The sequence below is a fragment of the Pseudorca crassidens genome, chromosome 5 (assembly GCF_039906515.1).
Source record: "Pseudorca crassidens isolate mPseCra1 chromosome 5, mPseCra1.hap1, whole genome shotgun sequence".
Taxonomy (NCBI): domain Eukaryota; kingdom Metazoa; phylum Chordata; class Mammalia; order Artiodactyla; family Delphinidae; genus Pseudorca; species Pseudorca crassidens.
In genome coordinates this window covers 107,956,144-107,973,553 of record NC_090300.1, presented here as the reverse complement: position 1 = coordinate 107,973,553, position 17,410 = coordinate 107,956,144, and the positions used below count along the sequence as shown (strand labels likewise).

The 17,410-nt window shown below is 35.0% G+C and overlaps 1 protein-coding gene across 1 annotated transcript in view; it reads left to right on the top strand.

The window, feature by feature from the left end:
• Positions 1-17,410, top strand: part of EPHA3 (EPH receptor A3) — a 366,552-nt gene that overhangs the window by 82,697 nt on the left and 266,445 nt on the right. Inside the window, exon 3 of the mRNA XM_067739177.1 lies at positions 11,971-12,631. Within this exon, the coding sequence (XP_067595278.1) occupies positions 11,971-12,631 (661 nt within the window). The remainder of the gene's footprint in view (positions 1-11,970; positions 12,632-17,410) is intronic.

The following is a 17,410-nucleotide window of genomic DNA, read 5'->3' as shown; positions in this document are numbered from 1 at the left end:
CTTAATCATTTCCAAAGCTTTAATTATGCAACTCCAAAATCTGAATTTCCACTCTTAGACCCTTTTTTTCTTCTGACTTCTGGGTGACCTTTCCAACTTTTAAAAACATCTTTGTCTGTGTTTCTCTTTGACACATCGGGCTCAGGTTATATTAAACAAAACTGTTGCTCTTCCTCACATAACTTCTTCCACCTATATTGCTGCCTCTCGCTGCTAATGACATTCATTTTCAAGTCACCAAGACAGATTAGTGGAAAATAGGAAAGGCTTTGTAATGGAAGAGCTTTGGGTTTGAAACCAAGCTTCACTTTTTACAGTGTGATTTGAGGTGAGGGGTTGGGTCTCTTCCTAAGCTTCATTTGTCTCTTCTGTAGAATTAATTGATAATAGTACCTGCCGCACAGGGGTTTTGCAAGGATAAAATGATGCATTGCTGGGAAAGCCCATTGCTGTAATGGCCTCACAAAATGGTCAATATGATTATCAAATGTTAACTCAGAGTCATTATCACATTTTCATTTTTTTCAAAGCAAATATCCATCAATTGCCAAGTCTGAGTTTTACCTCTGAACTACTATTTGCACTCAAAACTTAACCCATTCATTTACTCATTCAATAAATGGAATACGTGGAACCGTGTTGGGTGCTGGGAATCAATAATGAACAAAATGGACAAGCTCTCATCACCCCTCCCTTGGTTAACTACAATATCTCTAATTCATCTCCTTCCATTCCTCCTCCAACCCATCCTTAATACTCTTGTCAAAGTAATGTCCTAGGGCTTCCCTGTTGGTGCAGTGGTTGAGAATCCGCCTGCCGATGCAGGGGACACAAGTCGTGCCCCGGTCCGGGAAGATCCCACATGCTGCGGAACGGCTGGGCCCGTGAGCCATGGCCACTGGGCCTGCGCGTCCAGAGCCCATGCTGCGCAATGGGAGAGGCCACAACAGTGACAGGCCTGTGTACCACACACACACACACACACACAAAATAATGTCCTAAATCTGATCTTTGAATCTCTTGAGTGATGAGGAAAACCTCAATTACATTGCAAACTATCCACGTGATCATCGTCCACTCCTCTAATTTTCTGCTGTTCTCTTCATAGCAACCAGAGTGATCCCGTGAAAAGGCGGGTCTTCTCAGTCCTCTGCTCAGATCCTAGGATTGGACCTAAACTCCTCCAACTCTTCTCCTCCCTCCCTCTGTCCTGACCATACTCTTTTTCTTCTTTCTTCCTAGGACATTCCAGATACACTCCACTCCTTATGGCTTTTTATGCCAGACACACTCCTCAGGGCTTTTTACTTCTATTTCCTTTGCCTTGAATGCTCTTTCCTGATGTACCCATTCTCCTTTAGTCAAATATCACCTGCCCAGTGAAGTCTTTCTCTGTCATGAACCATCCTTTCAGGACTTTAATTAAACCACACCTCTGGTGAGGTCTTTGTGGGCCATTCTTTTAAAATACCACTATATAAGAAGACATAAGTTTTATATCTTCACATGTTTTTAGTCTGTCTGTCCCTCTAGAATGTAAGCTCCCTGAAGAGAGAGATTTCCGACCATTTGTTCACTGCTGTAATTCCAGCACCTAATAGAATCTCTAGCATATAACAAGTTCTGATAAACACGTGTCAAATTAATCAAGGAAAGACTAGCTTCATCTTTCACTTTAGCAGCTTCATAATCCCCAAACTCAGTTGGTATTTTTGTGTTTTTATGCCTTTACGTATTGCTTCCTCTGCCTGGAATGTGTTATTTTTCCTCTTTCTCCGTCATCACCCAATCTCACTAGTCAAAATTCCACTTGTGTTTAAGTTTCTTGCCTATATGCCACCTCCTGGCTGCTGTTCTTTCTCTGGTCTCACATTGGCTGTTGCCACTCTTTGATGGTGTATGTCGCAGTCTCCACCCTTCTCTGATATCCTGCACCCAATCTATCAGATCAAGTCCTTCGGCTCTACTACCAAAAGAGTTTCAGAATCTGTTCTCCCCACCTGTACCAATAATATCCTATCCTCTGTCATTTGAACTATTATAATAACCTCCTAATGATCTCACATCATAGGTCTTTGTTCTTTACAGTTTGTTTTTCACACATCAGCCCTTGACCATTTAAATACATGAATCAGATCATGTCACCCCTCTGGCCAAACCCTTTACTGAATACCCCTTTGCCTGAAAATAAAATCCAAAGTCCCTCACATGGCCAACAAGGACCTAAATGCTCTTATACTCAACTTCCTTTCTGACCTAATGTTTCATCACTTCACTACTGGATCACTCTGTTTCAGCCACAGTGGCCTTCTTGCTATGCCTTGATTACAACACCACCCTCAATCTCACAGCCAATGGGCTTTCTGTTCTCTCAGTCTGGGATGCTATACCCACAGATATTCTCTAGGCCTGGTTACTCACTTCATCCAAGTGGCTGCAAAAATGAGAACTTAGCCCTGGCTACCCTATTTGAAATGTCATTTCATCAACCCATCTATGGTCTTCTATCCCCTTAGCCTGTTTTCACATTTGTTTTTCTTTATAATGATTATCATCACCTCACCTTTCATGTGTGTGTGTGTGTGTGTGTGTGTGTTTACTCTTTGTTTTCTTTTAAGGAGAACATAAGCTCAATGAAAACACTAGTGGTTTGTTTTTTGTTTTTTGTGTTTTTTGCGGTAAGCGGGCCTCTCACTGTTGTGGCCTCTCCCGCTGCGGAGCACAGGCTCCGGACGCGCAGGCTCAGCGGCCATGGCTCACGGGCCTAGCCGCTCCGTAGCATGTGGGATCTTCCCGGACCAGGGCACGAACCCGTGTCCCCTGCATCGGCAGGCGGACTCTCAACCACTACGCCACCAGGGAAGCCCAACGCTAGTGGTTTTATTGTTATTTTTTCCATGGAGAAGGAGGTACCCAGGGCATAGATGGGTGCCAGGCTCACAGTGGATTTCTGTTAATGAACGAATGACACTCTAACATTAGGCTTACACAAACATATTTCCATTCTTATAATTAAGATTTTTCAAGGTCAGGAAACCATGACTTCTGCACCTTTATCATAATGGTAGCACCAGAAAACAATTTTGTAACATGTAAGTGCTTAATAAATATTTGTTTTACTTAGCAGGTAACAACTATGTAAGCACTTATTAACTACCAATATAATCCACTAAGCAACTGAGCAATACTCTAAGGAAGGTACTATTATCATCGCCATTTAGACATAACTGAAACTTAACACAGTGACCAGTATGAAGTAAAAACGTAATAATAAATATTTTTATTTTATTAAAACATATGTCCATTAATATGTTATACAGATAGATCATATACTTTTTATTTTAAAAAGAACAGTGAAAGGAATTGAAGTCAAATGTCTAATAAAGTTATAGAACTATAGTACCTAGTAAAGTGCGGAATAACATTGGCAAAACTTTACTCCACATAGAATAGCAAATTTATCATAGATAAAAGACAACAGGTTCATTTATAATATAAATATGAGGCAGTCTAATAGTCAACTTTTGTCATTAATTATATTTATTGAATTTCAAAACAGTAAAATAAATTGCACTTGTCAGAAACTGTGGTGACCTTAAATAAATTTGAAGAATCTCTAGACTAGTGAAGTAAGAATAGGAAATAGAAATATCTTGAATTTAAAATACATTCCTATTACTTTATAAGGAGAAAAATCCATATATTCCAATGACATTTTTTGTTATCTTTAGCAGAATAATAACATTTGTGTACTGCTTCCCAGGTGCTGCACACTGTTACAGGTGTTTAAAATGCATGATCTACTTTTGTTAACAACATCTCTAAAAAGAGTTTACTATGATGTTTCCCATTTTACGGTTGTGTAAATTAAATCATAGTCTATTATTAAACCTCCTATTAAGGAGCAGAGCTAGGCTTCAAACCTAGTGTCTGTTTGTCTCTAGAGCTTAGACCCTTATCTGGGCTCCCTAAGATACTCAATGGATAAACGATTAAAAATGTTCCAATGAAACAGGGTTGCCACACTTCTGGGAAGAACAGCCAAAGATGTCGCTGCAGCTTTAAAATTGTTGCTGTAAAGCAGCTTACACCTCAGAAAAATGCTTTCAGGAATTACACTTATCGTGTTAAAAAATAAACTGAGTTATCTGAAGATCTGTAAAACTTAGCATATGTTCCACAGTGACATGAGTTAATTTCATTTCCATCACTGTGAGTGCTCCACAGGTATATAATAAATTGCTATGAATTACTGTGTCTGTGACCCATTATCATAGCAGGAAATTACATGAATCTCACAACTGGTATGAAATGTACTGCTGTCACTGCTATACATTAATTTCTAAGTAGTTGGCCATTTGTAATAATTCTGTAAATGTCCATTTTAGCACAGTTTTCAGTCTAGACAAGTTAAGCCAATGTGCATGGAATTTTCCCCCATATTTTCAAGCAGTTATACTGAATTCTAAAATTACCTTTTTATTGGGCAATTTCATATTAAATATTTTTCCAAGAATTGGAAACATGATAGTCTCATTGTTTTACTCCCTCATATTTAAGGGAAATTTATTCTCTGAAAAGTGAAGCTATTTGGCTGTATATGAACAGAAAGAGTGAAAAACATTCCGATAAATTATAAATGATTTTCCCCAACTTTTATAGAATAGATAAATGGTTTACTAATGATTTTTAAACTATTTTAGCCTGCTCTTTATGGAGGTAATTTTCAGATAATGGTATATGTACTTCATGGTTATAGTTCTAAACATAACATTTTTGCAATTATGTTTCTTTTACATTATAAATAGAAATATTTCACCATTAAAATCAAACCTCTATAGTGCAAAGTATACTTTTCCTACCTTTCCTTTACACTGGCATTTTTCCCTTCAGGAAAGGTAAATTTAAATAGCAGGTTTAATTGAAAACTTTCGACAACAGTGAATTTAGATATGGTCTCCCCATGGTATGTTTTATATTTTAGTGTATCTTTTGCAAGTTAATTCCTCTGGCTAGAAATTCACTTTTTGGTAGATCTTTAAGCATTTCGCATAATTTTGGAAAGTTTTTCATTGCCACCCACCATCTATCAAACTTTAAGATCCTTTTTCTTCATCTTTCAAGAAATTTTCACCATATATTCCAAAAATCTTTATCATAAATTTGTTAACACACAGTTTGTAGAAATTCATTTCCTTCTTCTTTTTTAAATTATTACAAAATACTTATAAACATGATATGTGTCTTTTATTTACTTGGTTAAGGCCACTCTGTGACACATAACTATCCAGAGTATTGATTTTTAAAACTAAATGCCTTCTGTACCCCAAAGCATACTTCTGTGCTTTGTTAGTTATATAAGTTTAATATTTGGCACATCACATGATATTTAATTTTAGTAAGTCTCTATAAGTTATTCGGGTTTAAGCACAGGGCTAAATGTTTGGGAGGGAAAGATAAGCCAAACCAGAGACCATACAGGGGAGAAAGGATAATGAACAAAGAAATAAATGAAAATGTCTTCATAAATAAAAATGGATATAATAATGATTATAACATAAAGACAGTATGTTCCTTAAGGACAGGTACCATTCCTATCTCCTTCATTACTACATTATCAATATCGAGCTTGGCACATAGTAGTTACTCAATAAATATTAATTAAATATTCTTCAAATCACATATATAGGATCTAATGAGAACACTATTTCATAAAAGAAAAATTAAAGAAACATTTATTTACATACATGTACCCCTGAATTTTTTTTTCTGTTGCTGCCTGCAATCTTTCAGTACAAACAGGGATCTTTCTGAAATATGTTTTAGTAGTCAAAAACATAATATAATGAGCTGTGTTACTCTCTGCACATGTAGCCATATCCTATATAAATTCATAAGAAAAAATATATCCCTTTATAATCTTTTGGGAAATATTCACTGTTCATTCACTCAACAGAGGTCATCTTCTTCAGGCTTCTCTTCTGGATCTCTGCAGTGGTCTTTCTAAAGCCCCTCCTTTGCCTTCTCTTTGGAGAACCAACTCCCAGTCCGGAGTAAACCATGTGCCTCTTTTCAGTAGTTTCTCACGGTAGCAAATGAAATAAACACATATCAGCTGATATTCCCAAATTGGCCCAGGCCTTTATTTTCTAAGTAACTGCTCACATCCCTGCTGCTCAATGCCCTACATTCCAGCCTAAGTAGAACCCAGTTCCTTAAACAGGTTCTGTCCTCACATGTCTTCCTGCTGGCTCACACTATCTCTTTCAGTGTGTCCCCATATTTCTACCTGTAGAAGTTCTAGTCATCCTACCTTTCCATTTCTTCTTTAATGCTTTCCTGGAACCTCCTTCCAGCAGTACTCCTTCCTTTCCCCACAGCTCCTTGCAACACCTCAAGTAGACAGCATATCATCATCTGCCTTCAGTGATACTTATACCTCTCCCTCCAGCATCAACTCCTGAATAGCAGAAGTCACATTTTACTTATCTTTACTATCCACAGTTTTTAACTTGGGCTTTGCATATAGAAATATTTAATAAATGCATGTGGAATCAAATAACACTGCTATTATAGAGGCATCTTAAAAATCACAGATCATTACAGAAATCACAGTAGGAGACTACCAAATTACAGCAAACTCTAAAAATTGTAGCATGTCTAAAACCAGTTGTCTTATATTTATACCAGGAGAAATATGTGATTGGAGGTAACCCTCCCCCACACACTGTTTACATATTTCTGTAATGCACACGTTTTGCATTTACCACCAGATGCAAAATAGAAGACCACTATGATTAGATTTATGTTGTTTATTATAATAATATCTTACAAATCTTTGTGGGAGGTGGAGGATGAGGTTATTCAGGTGAGCGTCTACATAAGGCACATCTGGGCCTTGGCAAATCTGGAATCAAAAAACAGATGGGATGAGGGCTGAGCAAAAGGTCCTTCTACAGAGACAGAGGCAGGGCTATCTGTAAACTTTAGACATAGTTTCTGGGGAGATTCAGAAGTCTTGCAAGCTGATAGTGGAGTATGCTCTCAGGTCAAGTTGAGGTCAAAAGTTGGCCAAGGGACATAGAACATTGGTTCCCAACCTTAGGGAATCACCTAGGCACATTCTAATCACCTAGGCAGTGTAAAAGGAAATAGCTTGAATAGGCACCTATGAAGCAGTATTTTAAAAAAGCTCTCTGGCTAATGCTTAGCCAAAAATAAGAACCTTTGAGGTAAGGAAATTAGACAGACTGTACTCAGAAATATGGGATATTTGTCCACAGGTGCAAAGATGTGGCAACAGCCCTGAGATCTCAATACAGTACCACTAAATCAATCCCAGCTGGTAGGAGCATAACTAAAATTAAAGCCCTAGAAATGGTGAAGCTGAGGATGCCCTAGTTCTTGTCTCCGTCTAGGGGTTTTAGGAACTGAGAAGTACTAAGACTGAACATGGAAGCTTTGTGAGTATGAGGTGCTGGGTAAAGACAGAGAATCCAAGGTAGGGGCTGGTGGGGTCCCAAGGACCCCCACATGCTCAAGCTTTCAGAAGACACTTCCTTGAATAGCCTGTGTCTTGTTCTAACTACAGAATGTACCAGAATGTACCTAATATCTGAACAGAGATCATACATTTTCCTGGTCCTAACTCTTTCTCTCCCTCTCCGAAACCCTGTGTTGGCTTTCCTCAATAATAAGCTCTGGTCCTTTCACTAGTTTCCTAGTTTTCCAGCTCTTTTCAGTATACTTTACCCAAACTAGAACATTGTCCTCTCTATTTTCCACTAGATACTTCTAATACTATTATCACATTTATGCTAAATACTTATGAGTTAAAGATGGGTGGGAGAATGGATAGTAGTCGTTATTATTAAGATTACTGGACATACCATCTGAGGCATGTACCTTCTACGCCTTTTTATCTTTAGACTCTGGCCTGCCTCTTGTTACTGATGCTAGATTTTCAATATCAAATTCCCATCTTCTCTCTCCTCAATCCTCTGGTTACAAATGTATTCCTCTGATTTGACCCCAAATCATCATCAACTGCAACAAAACTCCCCAAACCCCAAAATTCTATTTTTCATTTGTCTCGACAGTTTTATTTTACTCTACCTTTTAACGTGATACTATTACAAATGTGTGTGTGTGTGTGTGTGTGTGTGTGTGTATGTGTGTGTGTGTGTACTTTTGAGACTTATGGGCTAAGAAAAACTATTTATGAATAAATGGAAATATAATGATTTTTGTAGATATATCTGTGCCTGACACTTGACAGTAACATCCTTCCTGTAAGTGATTATGCATTGCCATGCTTAAAATTCTGATGCATGGTAAATGTCCAAATATTTCTAAGATGAACACTGCATTTCAAAATATCTATGATGTGTACAAAGAGAAAGAAACATAGGAGTAAAAACATGAGTGGAGAAGGAATAACATGAACCAATTTAGTATCACTTATAATTATTGAGCACAAGATTAGTCATCATTAGCACTTTGTAAAGTGCAGAACTATGTGCTTCTTATTAACCACTGAATTACAAATGTAATATTGCAAACATAAGAATATTGGTTGTCATTTTCTTTTTAGTATCATCTGAAAATTTCTAAGAAACTGGTTTAAACCTTATAAGGTAAATCATGAAGTTATTTTTCTCACTTCCTTAGTATTTTTTTATGTTAGCCAATGCACTAAATGTAATGCAGGTTCTCCCTCTCTTAAAGAAAATGTACACATTTTCCTCCTTAATCCCTATTGGCAAGTAGCTAAAAATGTATCTAAGAGTAATTAATATCAACAATGAGTATAAATCTTTAATTACTATAATTGAGGTTTATCAAAATAAGAATTTTTAGGTTAAATGCCGATTAATTGTTAAAAATATGTTTTCCCTCAAAATACATGTTTGACTCAGTGACGAGGAACTGTTCTATCTAGTAAATATAAATTGATTCTCCTTTACACCTTACACTGTATTTTGATGATAAGGAGGCTCACTGTGCTTATGCTACAGGGAATAGATTTCAGAATGACCCTTCTAGGGAAAAGAGAACTGGACATGTGGTTTTCTTATAGTTGTATGATCTGGAAAAAGAAAAAAAAAAACCAACAAAGCAAGAAATTCAGCTCTGGTCTCTGTGGTCTAATGATAAAAGCTTATAGTAAGAATCTGGGAACCATGCTAAATACCAGAATTATTGATTTTGGGGAATTTGAGCTTTAGAAAGAATTTGAGTTCTTACTAGTTCTGTGTCCCCTTCTGCTGAAGACAATGTTACTGCTGCACACCCCTTGAACAGATTTTTTTTTAAGGATTAGAAAAATGAAGAGATAGATGCCTTGTACCTCCCAATTCTATACGTCACCAATTCTTTGTCGCCCATTTTCATTGTCCACGTTGGCCTTGGGGCAATGACTATGACAGTATGTTATCTCTAATAATTTATGAACATATCCATTAGTTCTTGGAATAGGAAGATAGGGTAAATATGAGTATTCTTTAAATTTATAAAATGTAAGCATTACAAGAGCAACTTTAATTAATGATTCCTGTTGTTGCATTGCTGTTGCAAAAATGCTCATTTAGGAATTTTATTTCCACTGTCTAGTCCTCAGCAAATGCTAGAGTCTGCTGTTTTTTGCAAGTGGTCTGAGATGGCAAGCCACCATCGCTTACAGGCAATATGGTCTTCATGACAAATTAATGAAGTGACAGTTGCTCTCTGCAACCTTTTCATGTGCAAAGCATGCTGGTGCTGTTTGCATTATCTTCTTGCAATTTGTACCTCTGCATTCAAGGACTTGTGATAGCTTGCCAATTATCGTTGAGAGGAAAATGTTAAATACAGTGAGATCTCCATAATTAAAATGATATTTTACATTGAATTATGAAAATCTTTACATAGTGTGATTTCTGTTTGATGTCTAGTAAAATGCTGTCCATAGCAGGAGAAACTTGCAAATGATTCATCAGTCGAAGTACAATCTCATATCTATTCTGATAAGGAAATCTTGAACTAAAAATTTTTAAATCAGTTGGTTAATTTTTAAATAATTATGTCCATGATTTAATGTTCTATAAAATGCCCACAGAAAACATTTATTCTCTGAAGATTTTGTTAGCTCTGTGCTTTACAATGCCATTGTAGAACCAATGTGATGGGAATAGAGAAGATACAACATAATACTAACTTTTTAACATCACAGTTTTTCAGAGCTCCAACTCAGTTCACTCTGTTTAATTTTTTCTGATATTAAAGTTATACATTAATTATGTTTTGAATGTGACTTTATTATTATAGGCACCTAAGTGTAAAATCCTCAGAACTGAGAATCTCATGTATACTTTTCTTCTTTAAAGCTCTCCGTATAATACATTTATAGAGTGGATGTTTGAAAATGATATATTGGTTATTATTAAAAATACAGTATGAGTATTTTCTTATATTAAGATATAGATATATCTTGTATGTTAGAGCTAGGGTTTTCTAAAATAATCAAAATTTGTTCCTTTGTTTGATCTTGGGCGTGACAATGAAGACTAGCCAATTTTGCTCCAGAAAATGAGTGCCTCTCATATTCCAGACCCTGAATGATCAAAGTTATTAAAATAAGTGCTGTTTAATTATTTGCTTTTGTTTTGCTCTTAGATTGGTAGGAGAGCTAAGGGGAATAAGGAGTTCTAAAACTGTGTTTCTCACACTGGTGGGGTCCACTAATTGCTTTTGATATTCAAACACCCTAATGTAAATAATTATTTTCTCCTCTAATGAGGTTCAAAGGCCAAATAAATATTTGGCCATATTTCTTTGCTTTTGGTTACCATCAATTTAAAAAAAATAACATTTTATCTCATTTTGTGACTAGAAGTTGTAGATTGACATTCCTATGTGTTTTTAATAAATAGAAAAGATGTTAATACACTTTAAATACCATTGATTTAGTTTAAAAGTATTTAAAACTTACTCCTTATGAAAATAAGTAACTCTCTTAATGGAGAAAAATTTAGGAACCCATTTCTAATGGGCTTCAGAAGGATTTCATTTATTTATTTATTTACAAAATTAAAATATATTCTCTAAGAACTTTATATTTATTATTTTCTTGAGTTATTCCTACATATATTAAAAGAAAAAAATAATTTTTATGCATCTCCCAAAAGGTGAAGTTGTGTGCTGCATATTATAGAGGATATGAAGAGGTCTAAAATCTAACAAATGCATATGAAACAAAATTAAACTAATCTAAGCATGTATCATGAATTAAATTTATAAAAAAGGTATTTAATAAATATTATATAAAGCAGAAAGTTTCTTAAGCATGGCAGGGTTATGGGAAACATCAAGGAGAAAAGAGCACAGACCAGTGCTCTCTTTTTTTTATAGCATAAAAAAAAGAAGATCCAATATTTCTTTTGAAAACAGTAAAAAATGTTCACATTGACAAGAACATAGTATGTGCATAAGTGGAACATATAATTCACTAATCTCAATTCAAACTTTTAGAAAAAATTAAATGTAGGTTGGGACCAGTTTTTGGAAAAACACAAATACCAAACTAAAGAGTGTGAAGTTATTGCATAGGTAATGGGGAGCCATAGAAGATTAGAAATCTAGTATGACATGGAAAAATATGTATTTTCCTGGTAGCAATATAGGCTAACCTGGGCATGGTATAAAGAAAGCGTAGACACAGGAGTAATAGAAACAGATGGTATGATAGTTGTAGAATCATAAGTAACACAAACAATGTGTTGCTAACTTAAAAACTTCTCAAAACCTGTCTAAGGATCAAAGACAGCACTGCTTCACTGTTCTAAAAAGTCTTGAAACTTTTTTAAGCAGTTTCTGCTCATTTATTTTGTATTTCTTGTCATTCCACTGACACCCTCATCTTATGTGCACTATTATTCATCATGCTTAACTCATTAATTCTGCCTCTCTTTTTTTCTTCTTTGATTCTTCAAGTGGGAAGAGATCAGCGGTGTTGATGAACATTACACACCCATCAGGACTTACCAGGTGTGCAATGTCATGGATCATAGTCAAAATAATTGGCTGAGGACAAACTGGGTCCCCAGGAACTCAGCTCAGAAGATCTACGTGGAGCTCAAGTTCACTCTCCGGGACTGCAATAGTATTCCATTGGTTTTGGGAACTTGCAAGGAGACTTTCAACCTATACTACATGGAGTCTGATGATGATCATGGGGTCAAATTCCGAGAACATCAGTTTACAAAGATTGACACCATTGCAGCTGATGAAAGTTTCACACAAATGGATCTTGGGGACCGTATTCTTAAACTCAACACCGAGGTTAGAGAAGTAGGTCCTGTCAACAAAAAGGGATTTTATTTGGCTTTTCAAGACGTTGGTGCTTGTGTTGCCTTAGTGTCTGTGAGAGTGTACTTTAAAAAGTGTCCGTTTACAGTGAAGAATCTGGCTATGTTTCCAGACACAGTACCCATGGATTCCCAATCCCTGGTGGAAGTTAGAGGTTCTTGTGTTAACAATTCTAAGGAAGAAGATCCTCCCAGGATGTACTGTAGTACAGAAGGTGAATGGCTTGTACCCATTGGCAAGTGCTCATGCAATGCTGGCTATGAAGAAAGAGGTTTTATGTGCCAAGGTAAGAGTCTTCTCTATTTTCCCTGCAGTGGTATTTCTTACCTGTGAATTTATGGTAGAGTAATGGAAAGAAATGAACCCAACCTGAACTCACTTGGCAGCAAAACATGCCTCAAACTGAACAGAGTCTATTTATAGACTAAATTTATCCATCCCACTTGATGTGATGATTCATAATTTGATGTAGAAATATTAGCATGTTTGATTATGTGGTGCTGGCCTACACCCCCTAGACGAACTGAAAGAAAAAGAGTCTCTGTCTCTTTTATGTAGAGGGAAGAAATATCATTGGCACTCAGCTAATCTGAATCTAGCAGAATTAGATCCTGCATTGACTATTTACGTTTGTGCTCATCACTCTCATAGCAATAGGTAATTCATTGCTATAAAATATAGTATTTTCTTCAGTGACACCTGTGCTTAAAATACGGGTTTACTTACAAAGCATTAGTGTTTAATAAAAATTATTTTATTTAAAAATCCAGGTTTGGTCCTTCAGTGTTTAACGTATAGAGGAGTAATGTAAAAATTTTTAAATTTTGATTCATGATTTGGCCCTTTTGGCTGCTCAGGAGGATATATATATATGTGTATATATGTATACATATATATATACCACATCTTAGGTGGAAATGCATATTTGATCCTTTATACAGAATCAGAGAACCTGAACTGTGTTATCAAGTTGATTTTTATTAAAAATCTCTTTGCACTTGAAGTAAAATCAATTAAAAGATAATCTTTTCCATAGAAGATTATATCAGATGATAAGTTCCACTTAATCCCCAAATTTGTTGTTTAGCATTAGGCAAGGTTTTGTGTTTAAGGACACAGTGAAATTATTATTAAATTTTTAAATGTATAAATACACAGGAGAACTTAAGTAACTAGTTCTTGAAATCTAGTCTGTGTTAATACCTTTGTTTGCTGTTAAACTCTGTCAAAAGAATTGAGTTTGATATTCTACTTGTGGCCATTCAGTAGGACTCAAGTCCATGTGGAAGAAATGAATCTACGTTATACATAAATTGACCTTTCTAAGAATCTGAACAGAATATAGCATTTTGCTTTTGACTATAGGTAGTTTATAGAATTTCTTTTTAATGACAGCAAATGGTACACTCTAGTCTGATATTTCTCTGTGTTATTTAGATCCTTGACAAGAGCCATCATGATACTCTTACTAAGTATGGCTTTGAAAATTCTAAAATTGGAACAACATACTAGCTACTACTTGCTTATGTATATTCATGAGTGGAGAGAGTCTCAATAGCCTTTATATTCCACTTTGAATTATATTTTATCACTATGGTATTGTTTGTGATATATTTGTTTGATTTATTTTAAATAAAATAATAAAGGCCTAGATCAGGAAGATGAAAAATTGTCCATTCCCTCCAGTTTGGTTTCTACTGATGCAGTCTCTGATGTCCACACCAAGAAAGGAATAGTGTGTCCCTGTCTCAACAATATATATCAATATATGTTGAGCTATCTCATAAAATATTCCATTGAGCAAGAAACCTAATCACTGTTTGGATGTTTGGGTTTTAAATAATTTTATATGATACTTTATATTTCATTCAAAGTTACAAGAAATAGAAAAATAAGTATCAGCAAGTAAATAGAATCATAAAAATGTTAATAAAAATAAATAAAACATACATATAATTAGCCTATATTACATGCTGTCTTGAGGACAAAATAACTAGTAGAAGAATTTAAAAAAAGAGTCACATTAAGTTGTTTTCAGAAAGTTCACAATAGATTCATAATTGCTTCTATTTTTAACCTCATTTTAATTTACTGAACCACTTCTTTAAAGTAACTATTATTCTACTCAGTGGTACCCTATGTTAAAATTACTCCTGGAGATAATATTTATGTCAAATTTTTACATCCTTGAGTCTTGTAGTTTATTATATTGAAGGACATCAATAGCACCTCCTTGATATAGTGATGCTATATTATCACAGACTTTTTCAACATTTAAAAATACTGGTTGCAGAATAAGAGATACGTATGCGTAAATAGCATAGAATTTTTTATTCTAAGAAAAAATCTTGAAGATAAACCAATAAAAAATAATTATAGTAGAATTAGAGATAGCACATGAAATGGGATATGATTGGGACTGACTTTTCAGTGATGTAACTTAAAGGTGCAGCTTGTTCTTATGGTTATATCTTGACATTTGCTGATGTTGCCAGGTGAATTTTGGCTTCCTCTCTTTTTGTAATAAGTAAAGAAAACCTTTGTGTACTCAGATTATTAGACGATGTGACAAGGTATTCTATTTCTTGCTGATTTACATGTAGTACCTAGTCTAAACCAACTTTATTTTAACAAATATTTCTTTTAATAGGTCAGTTTAGTGCATAGTCTACTGTGTCTTAAAAATCCAATACTCAACCAATTAATTCTGGCCTGGTATCTGTAATAGAGTAAGCCATCATGGCTTGAGGCTTGTAATTTTGCTGTTGTCAGTGGTAGTGATGGTGTTTGTTATGCTTTCCTTTTTTAATTTTAAAAATTTGGTTGGTTTTTAATAAGCTTGTGGACTAGTCAGAATAGCTTATGACTCTCAGAAGTCATTGTTTTATCAGCAGTACTTCAATTCAGGCACACAAAAGGAATGGTAATACTTAGAAAAGATACAGGTGAAAAAGATAACTAAATAGATTTCCTGTATTTCATGAGTTCATTTTTGTTTTGTTTTGTTTCGTTTTACAAAAGGATGGAACAATACCTTGACATACACATAGAGCCAGATTTTAAACACCTCAGGATAATTTTATAACACAATGATCAGCAACGATAGGCTTACAGTTACCTAAAGCAGAGGAAAACAAGACTCATTCACTTTGTTTCAACAAATATTCAAGGAGCATCTACTTCATTCTGAGAAGTATAGTAAGAATTCAGAGATTTTTAAAAATATTCATTAAGCACTTATTGGATGCCAGACACTGGGCTGATTTGCTAAGTTATGTCCATGATTTATCTCATTTATCCTTCAAAATAACCTATAAGTACATCCTTATTATTATCTCCATTTTTAAAATGAGAAGAAAAGCTTTGATAGGTTAAATATCTTGCCTTAGGTCCCTTAGTGAGTGCTGAAGTTGCAATCTGAAACCAGGCAGTCTGATTCTAAAGGTTGCAGTTGTAACCTCAACCCACACTTCTTCCCTGTGATTCAGTCCAGTGGTGGCAGAGACCAGGAAATCCCATAGGTACATAGATTCTACTGGAGTTAGAGTACTGTGTATTGAAGGATGAGTAGGACCATAGAGAATCAGCACAAAGTTAACAAAGAATCTGTCAATATAAGGTTCATCTGTTTCAGTTTATTTATCACATCTTTCTGTTTCTAGGTTTTTAAGAAAGAATTACTAACCAAAATGTCATGGGAAGACTAAGCTTAGCCCAGGTGATGTCTAACAAAATTTGGATATGTGGATTGACAAACATCTTAGATATGCCAAAAAGTCTACCAAATTTAATTCAATATCTGTAACCATCTGTAAGTTCTATGTAATAATGTACCAGACACCAGAGAAACATAGATGAATAAGTCAGCGTATCTCCCTTCTAAGAGCTCACAATCTAGTATGAAAGACAGATAAATAAATGAATAATTTTATTGCAAGACAGACCAATAAATCTTCTACCGGGTACAAACTGCCTTGGCAAGGTAGGGGAAGGAGAGATTAATTTTGAGTATTTCAAAATTAATAGTGGAAATTGTTTATTAATAACGAGAAGTCTCTGCATTGAGAGTTTTGGACTCATCACTATTGTGCTTAGCAACTTTTGGGGTAGGGAGAAAGGGCTAACTAACTTACCCAGCTTATGCATTCCAGAAGGTGCAGTTTATAATTTGTTTATTAAATCATTATCTCAAAAGTCTCATAATGTGTAGAAGTCCCATTAAAGTTTTGCGTTCTGAGCTTGTTCCATAGGGAGGCCTTATAAAGGATCTAAATTTCTTAAATAGGTCATTTTCTGAGTTTAGTAATGAAATATTCTGAATTCTTTATTTCACTCTCCATGGATATTTGGGATAGTTAAAGTTCAGTGAACTAAATGATGAAAATGAGACAATCTCTGTTTGATAGGAAAAATATATTGTTAAAAATATTCTGTAGTCAAAAAACTCATCCATCAATTTCAGAACTATAAATAAAACCAAAGTTATCTTTATACAGGACCAGAATTTTAACCATGTCATTATACTTCTCTTGTATTTGATGCAAACTTTAACAACAGTCCAGTTTTCCTGAAATGAGAAAAAGTAGTAAAGTTGTGCTTTGACCATTTATTCAATTATTAAACATTTATTGAGCCTCTACTATGTGCCAAATTCTGCTGAGCGCACTAGAAAGAGAAAGATGAACATTATCACTGCTAAACTAATTTGGTTTATAATTCAAAAATATGTGTGTGTGTGTGTGTGTGTTTGTGTATTTTAAAATGTTTTGGTCTCTGCCTCCAAAGGAACATATGTTTTTAAGTGAATTATTAAACAGATCTAAGTCAATAGTTTAAACTTAAAAAGAAGTTATAAGTGTGTTGAGGGAGGAAGTATTTGTATGCGAGGAGATGAATGATGGGAAAATAAAATTTTCTGCAATAAGATGCTTTATGTTGCTGATCTTCTGTTTCTTTGCTAGAGAGGATGGGGAAAAGTAAGAGTAGAAGATGATGCATCTCTCTCTTTCAAGGACTGGTTAGAGAGAGGAAATAAGGGAATGGTGAAAGAAATATTAGTAACTAA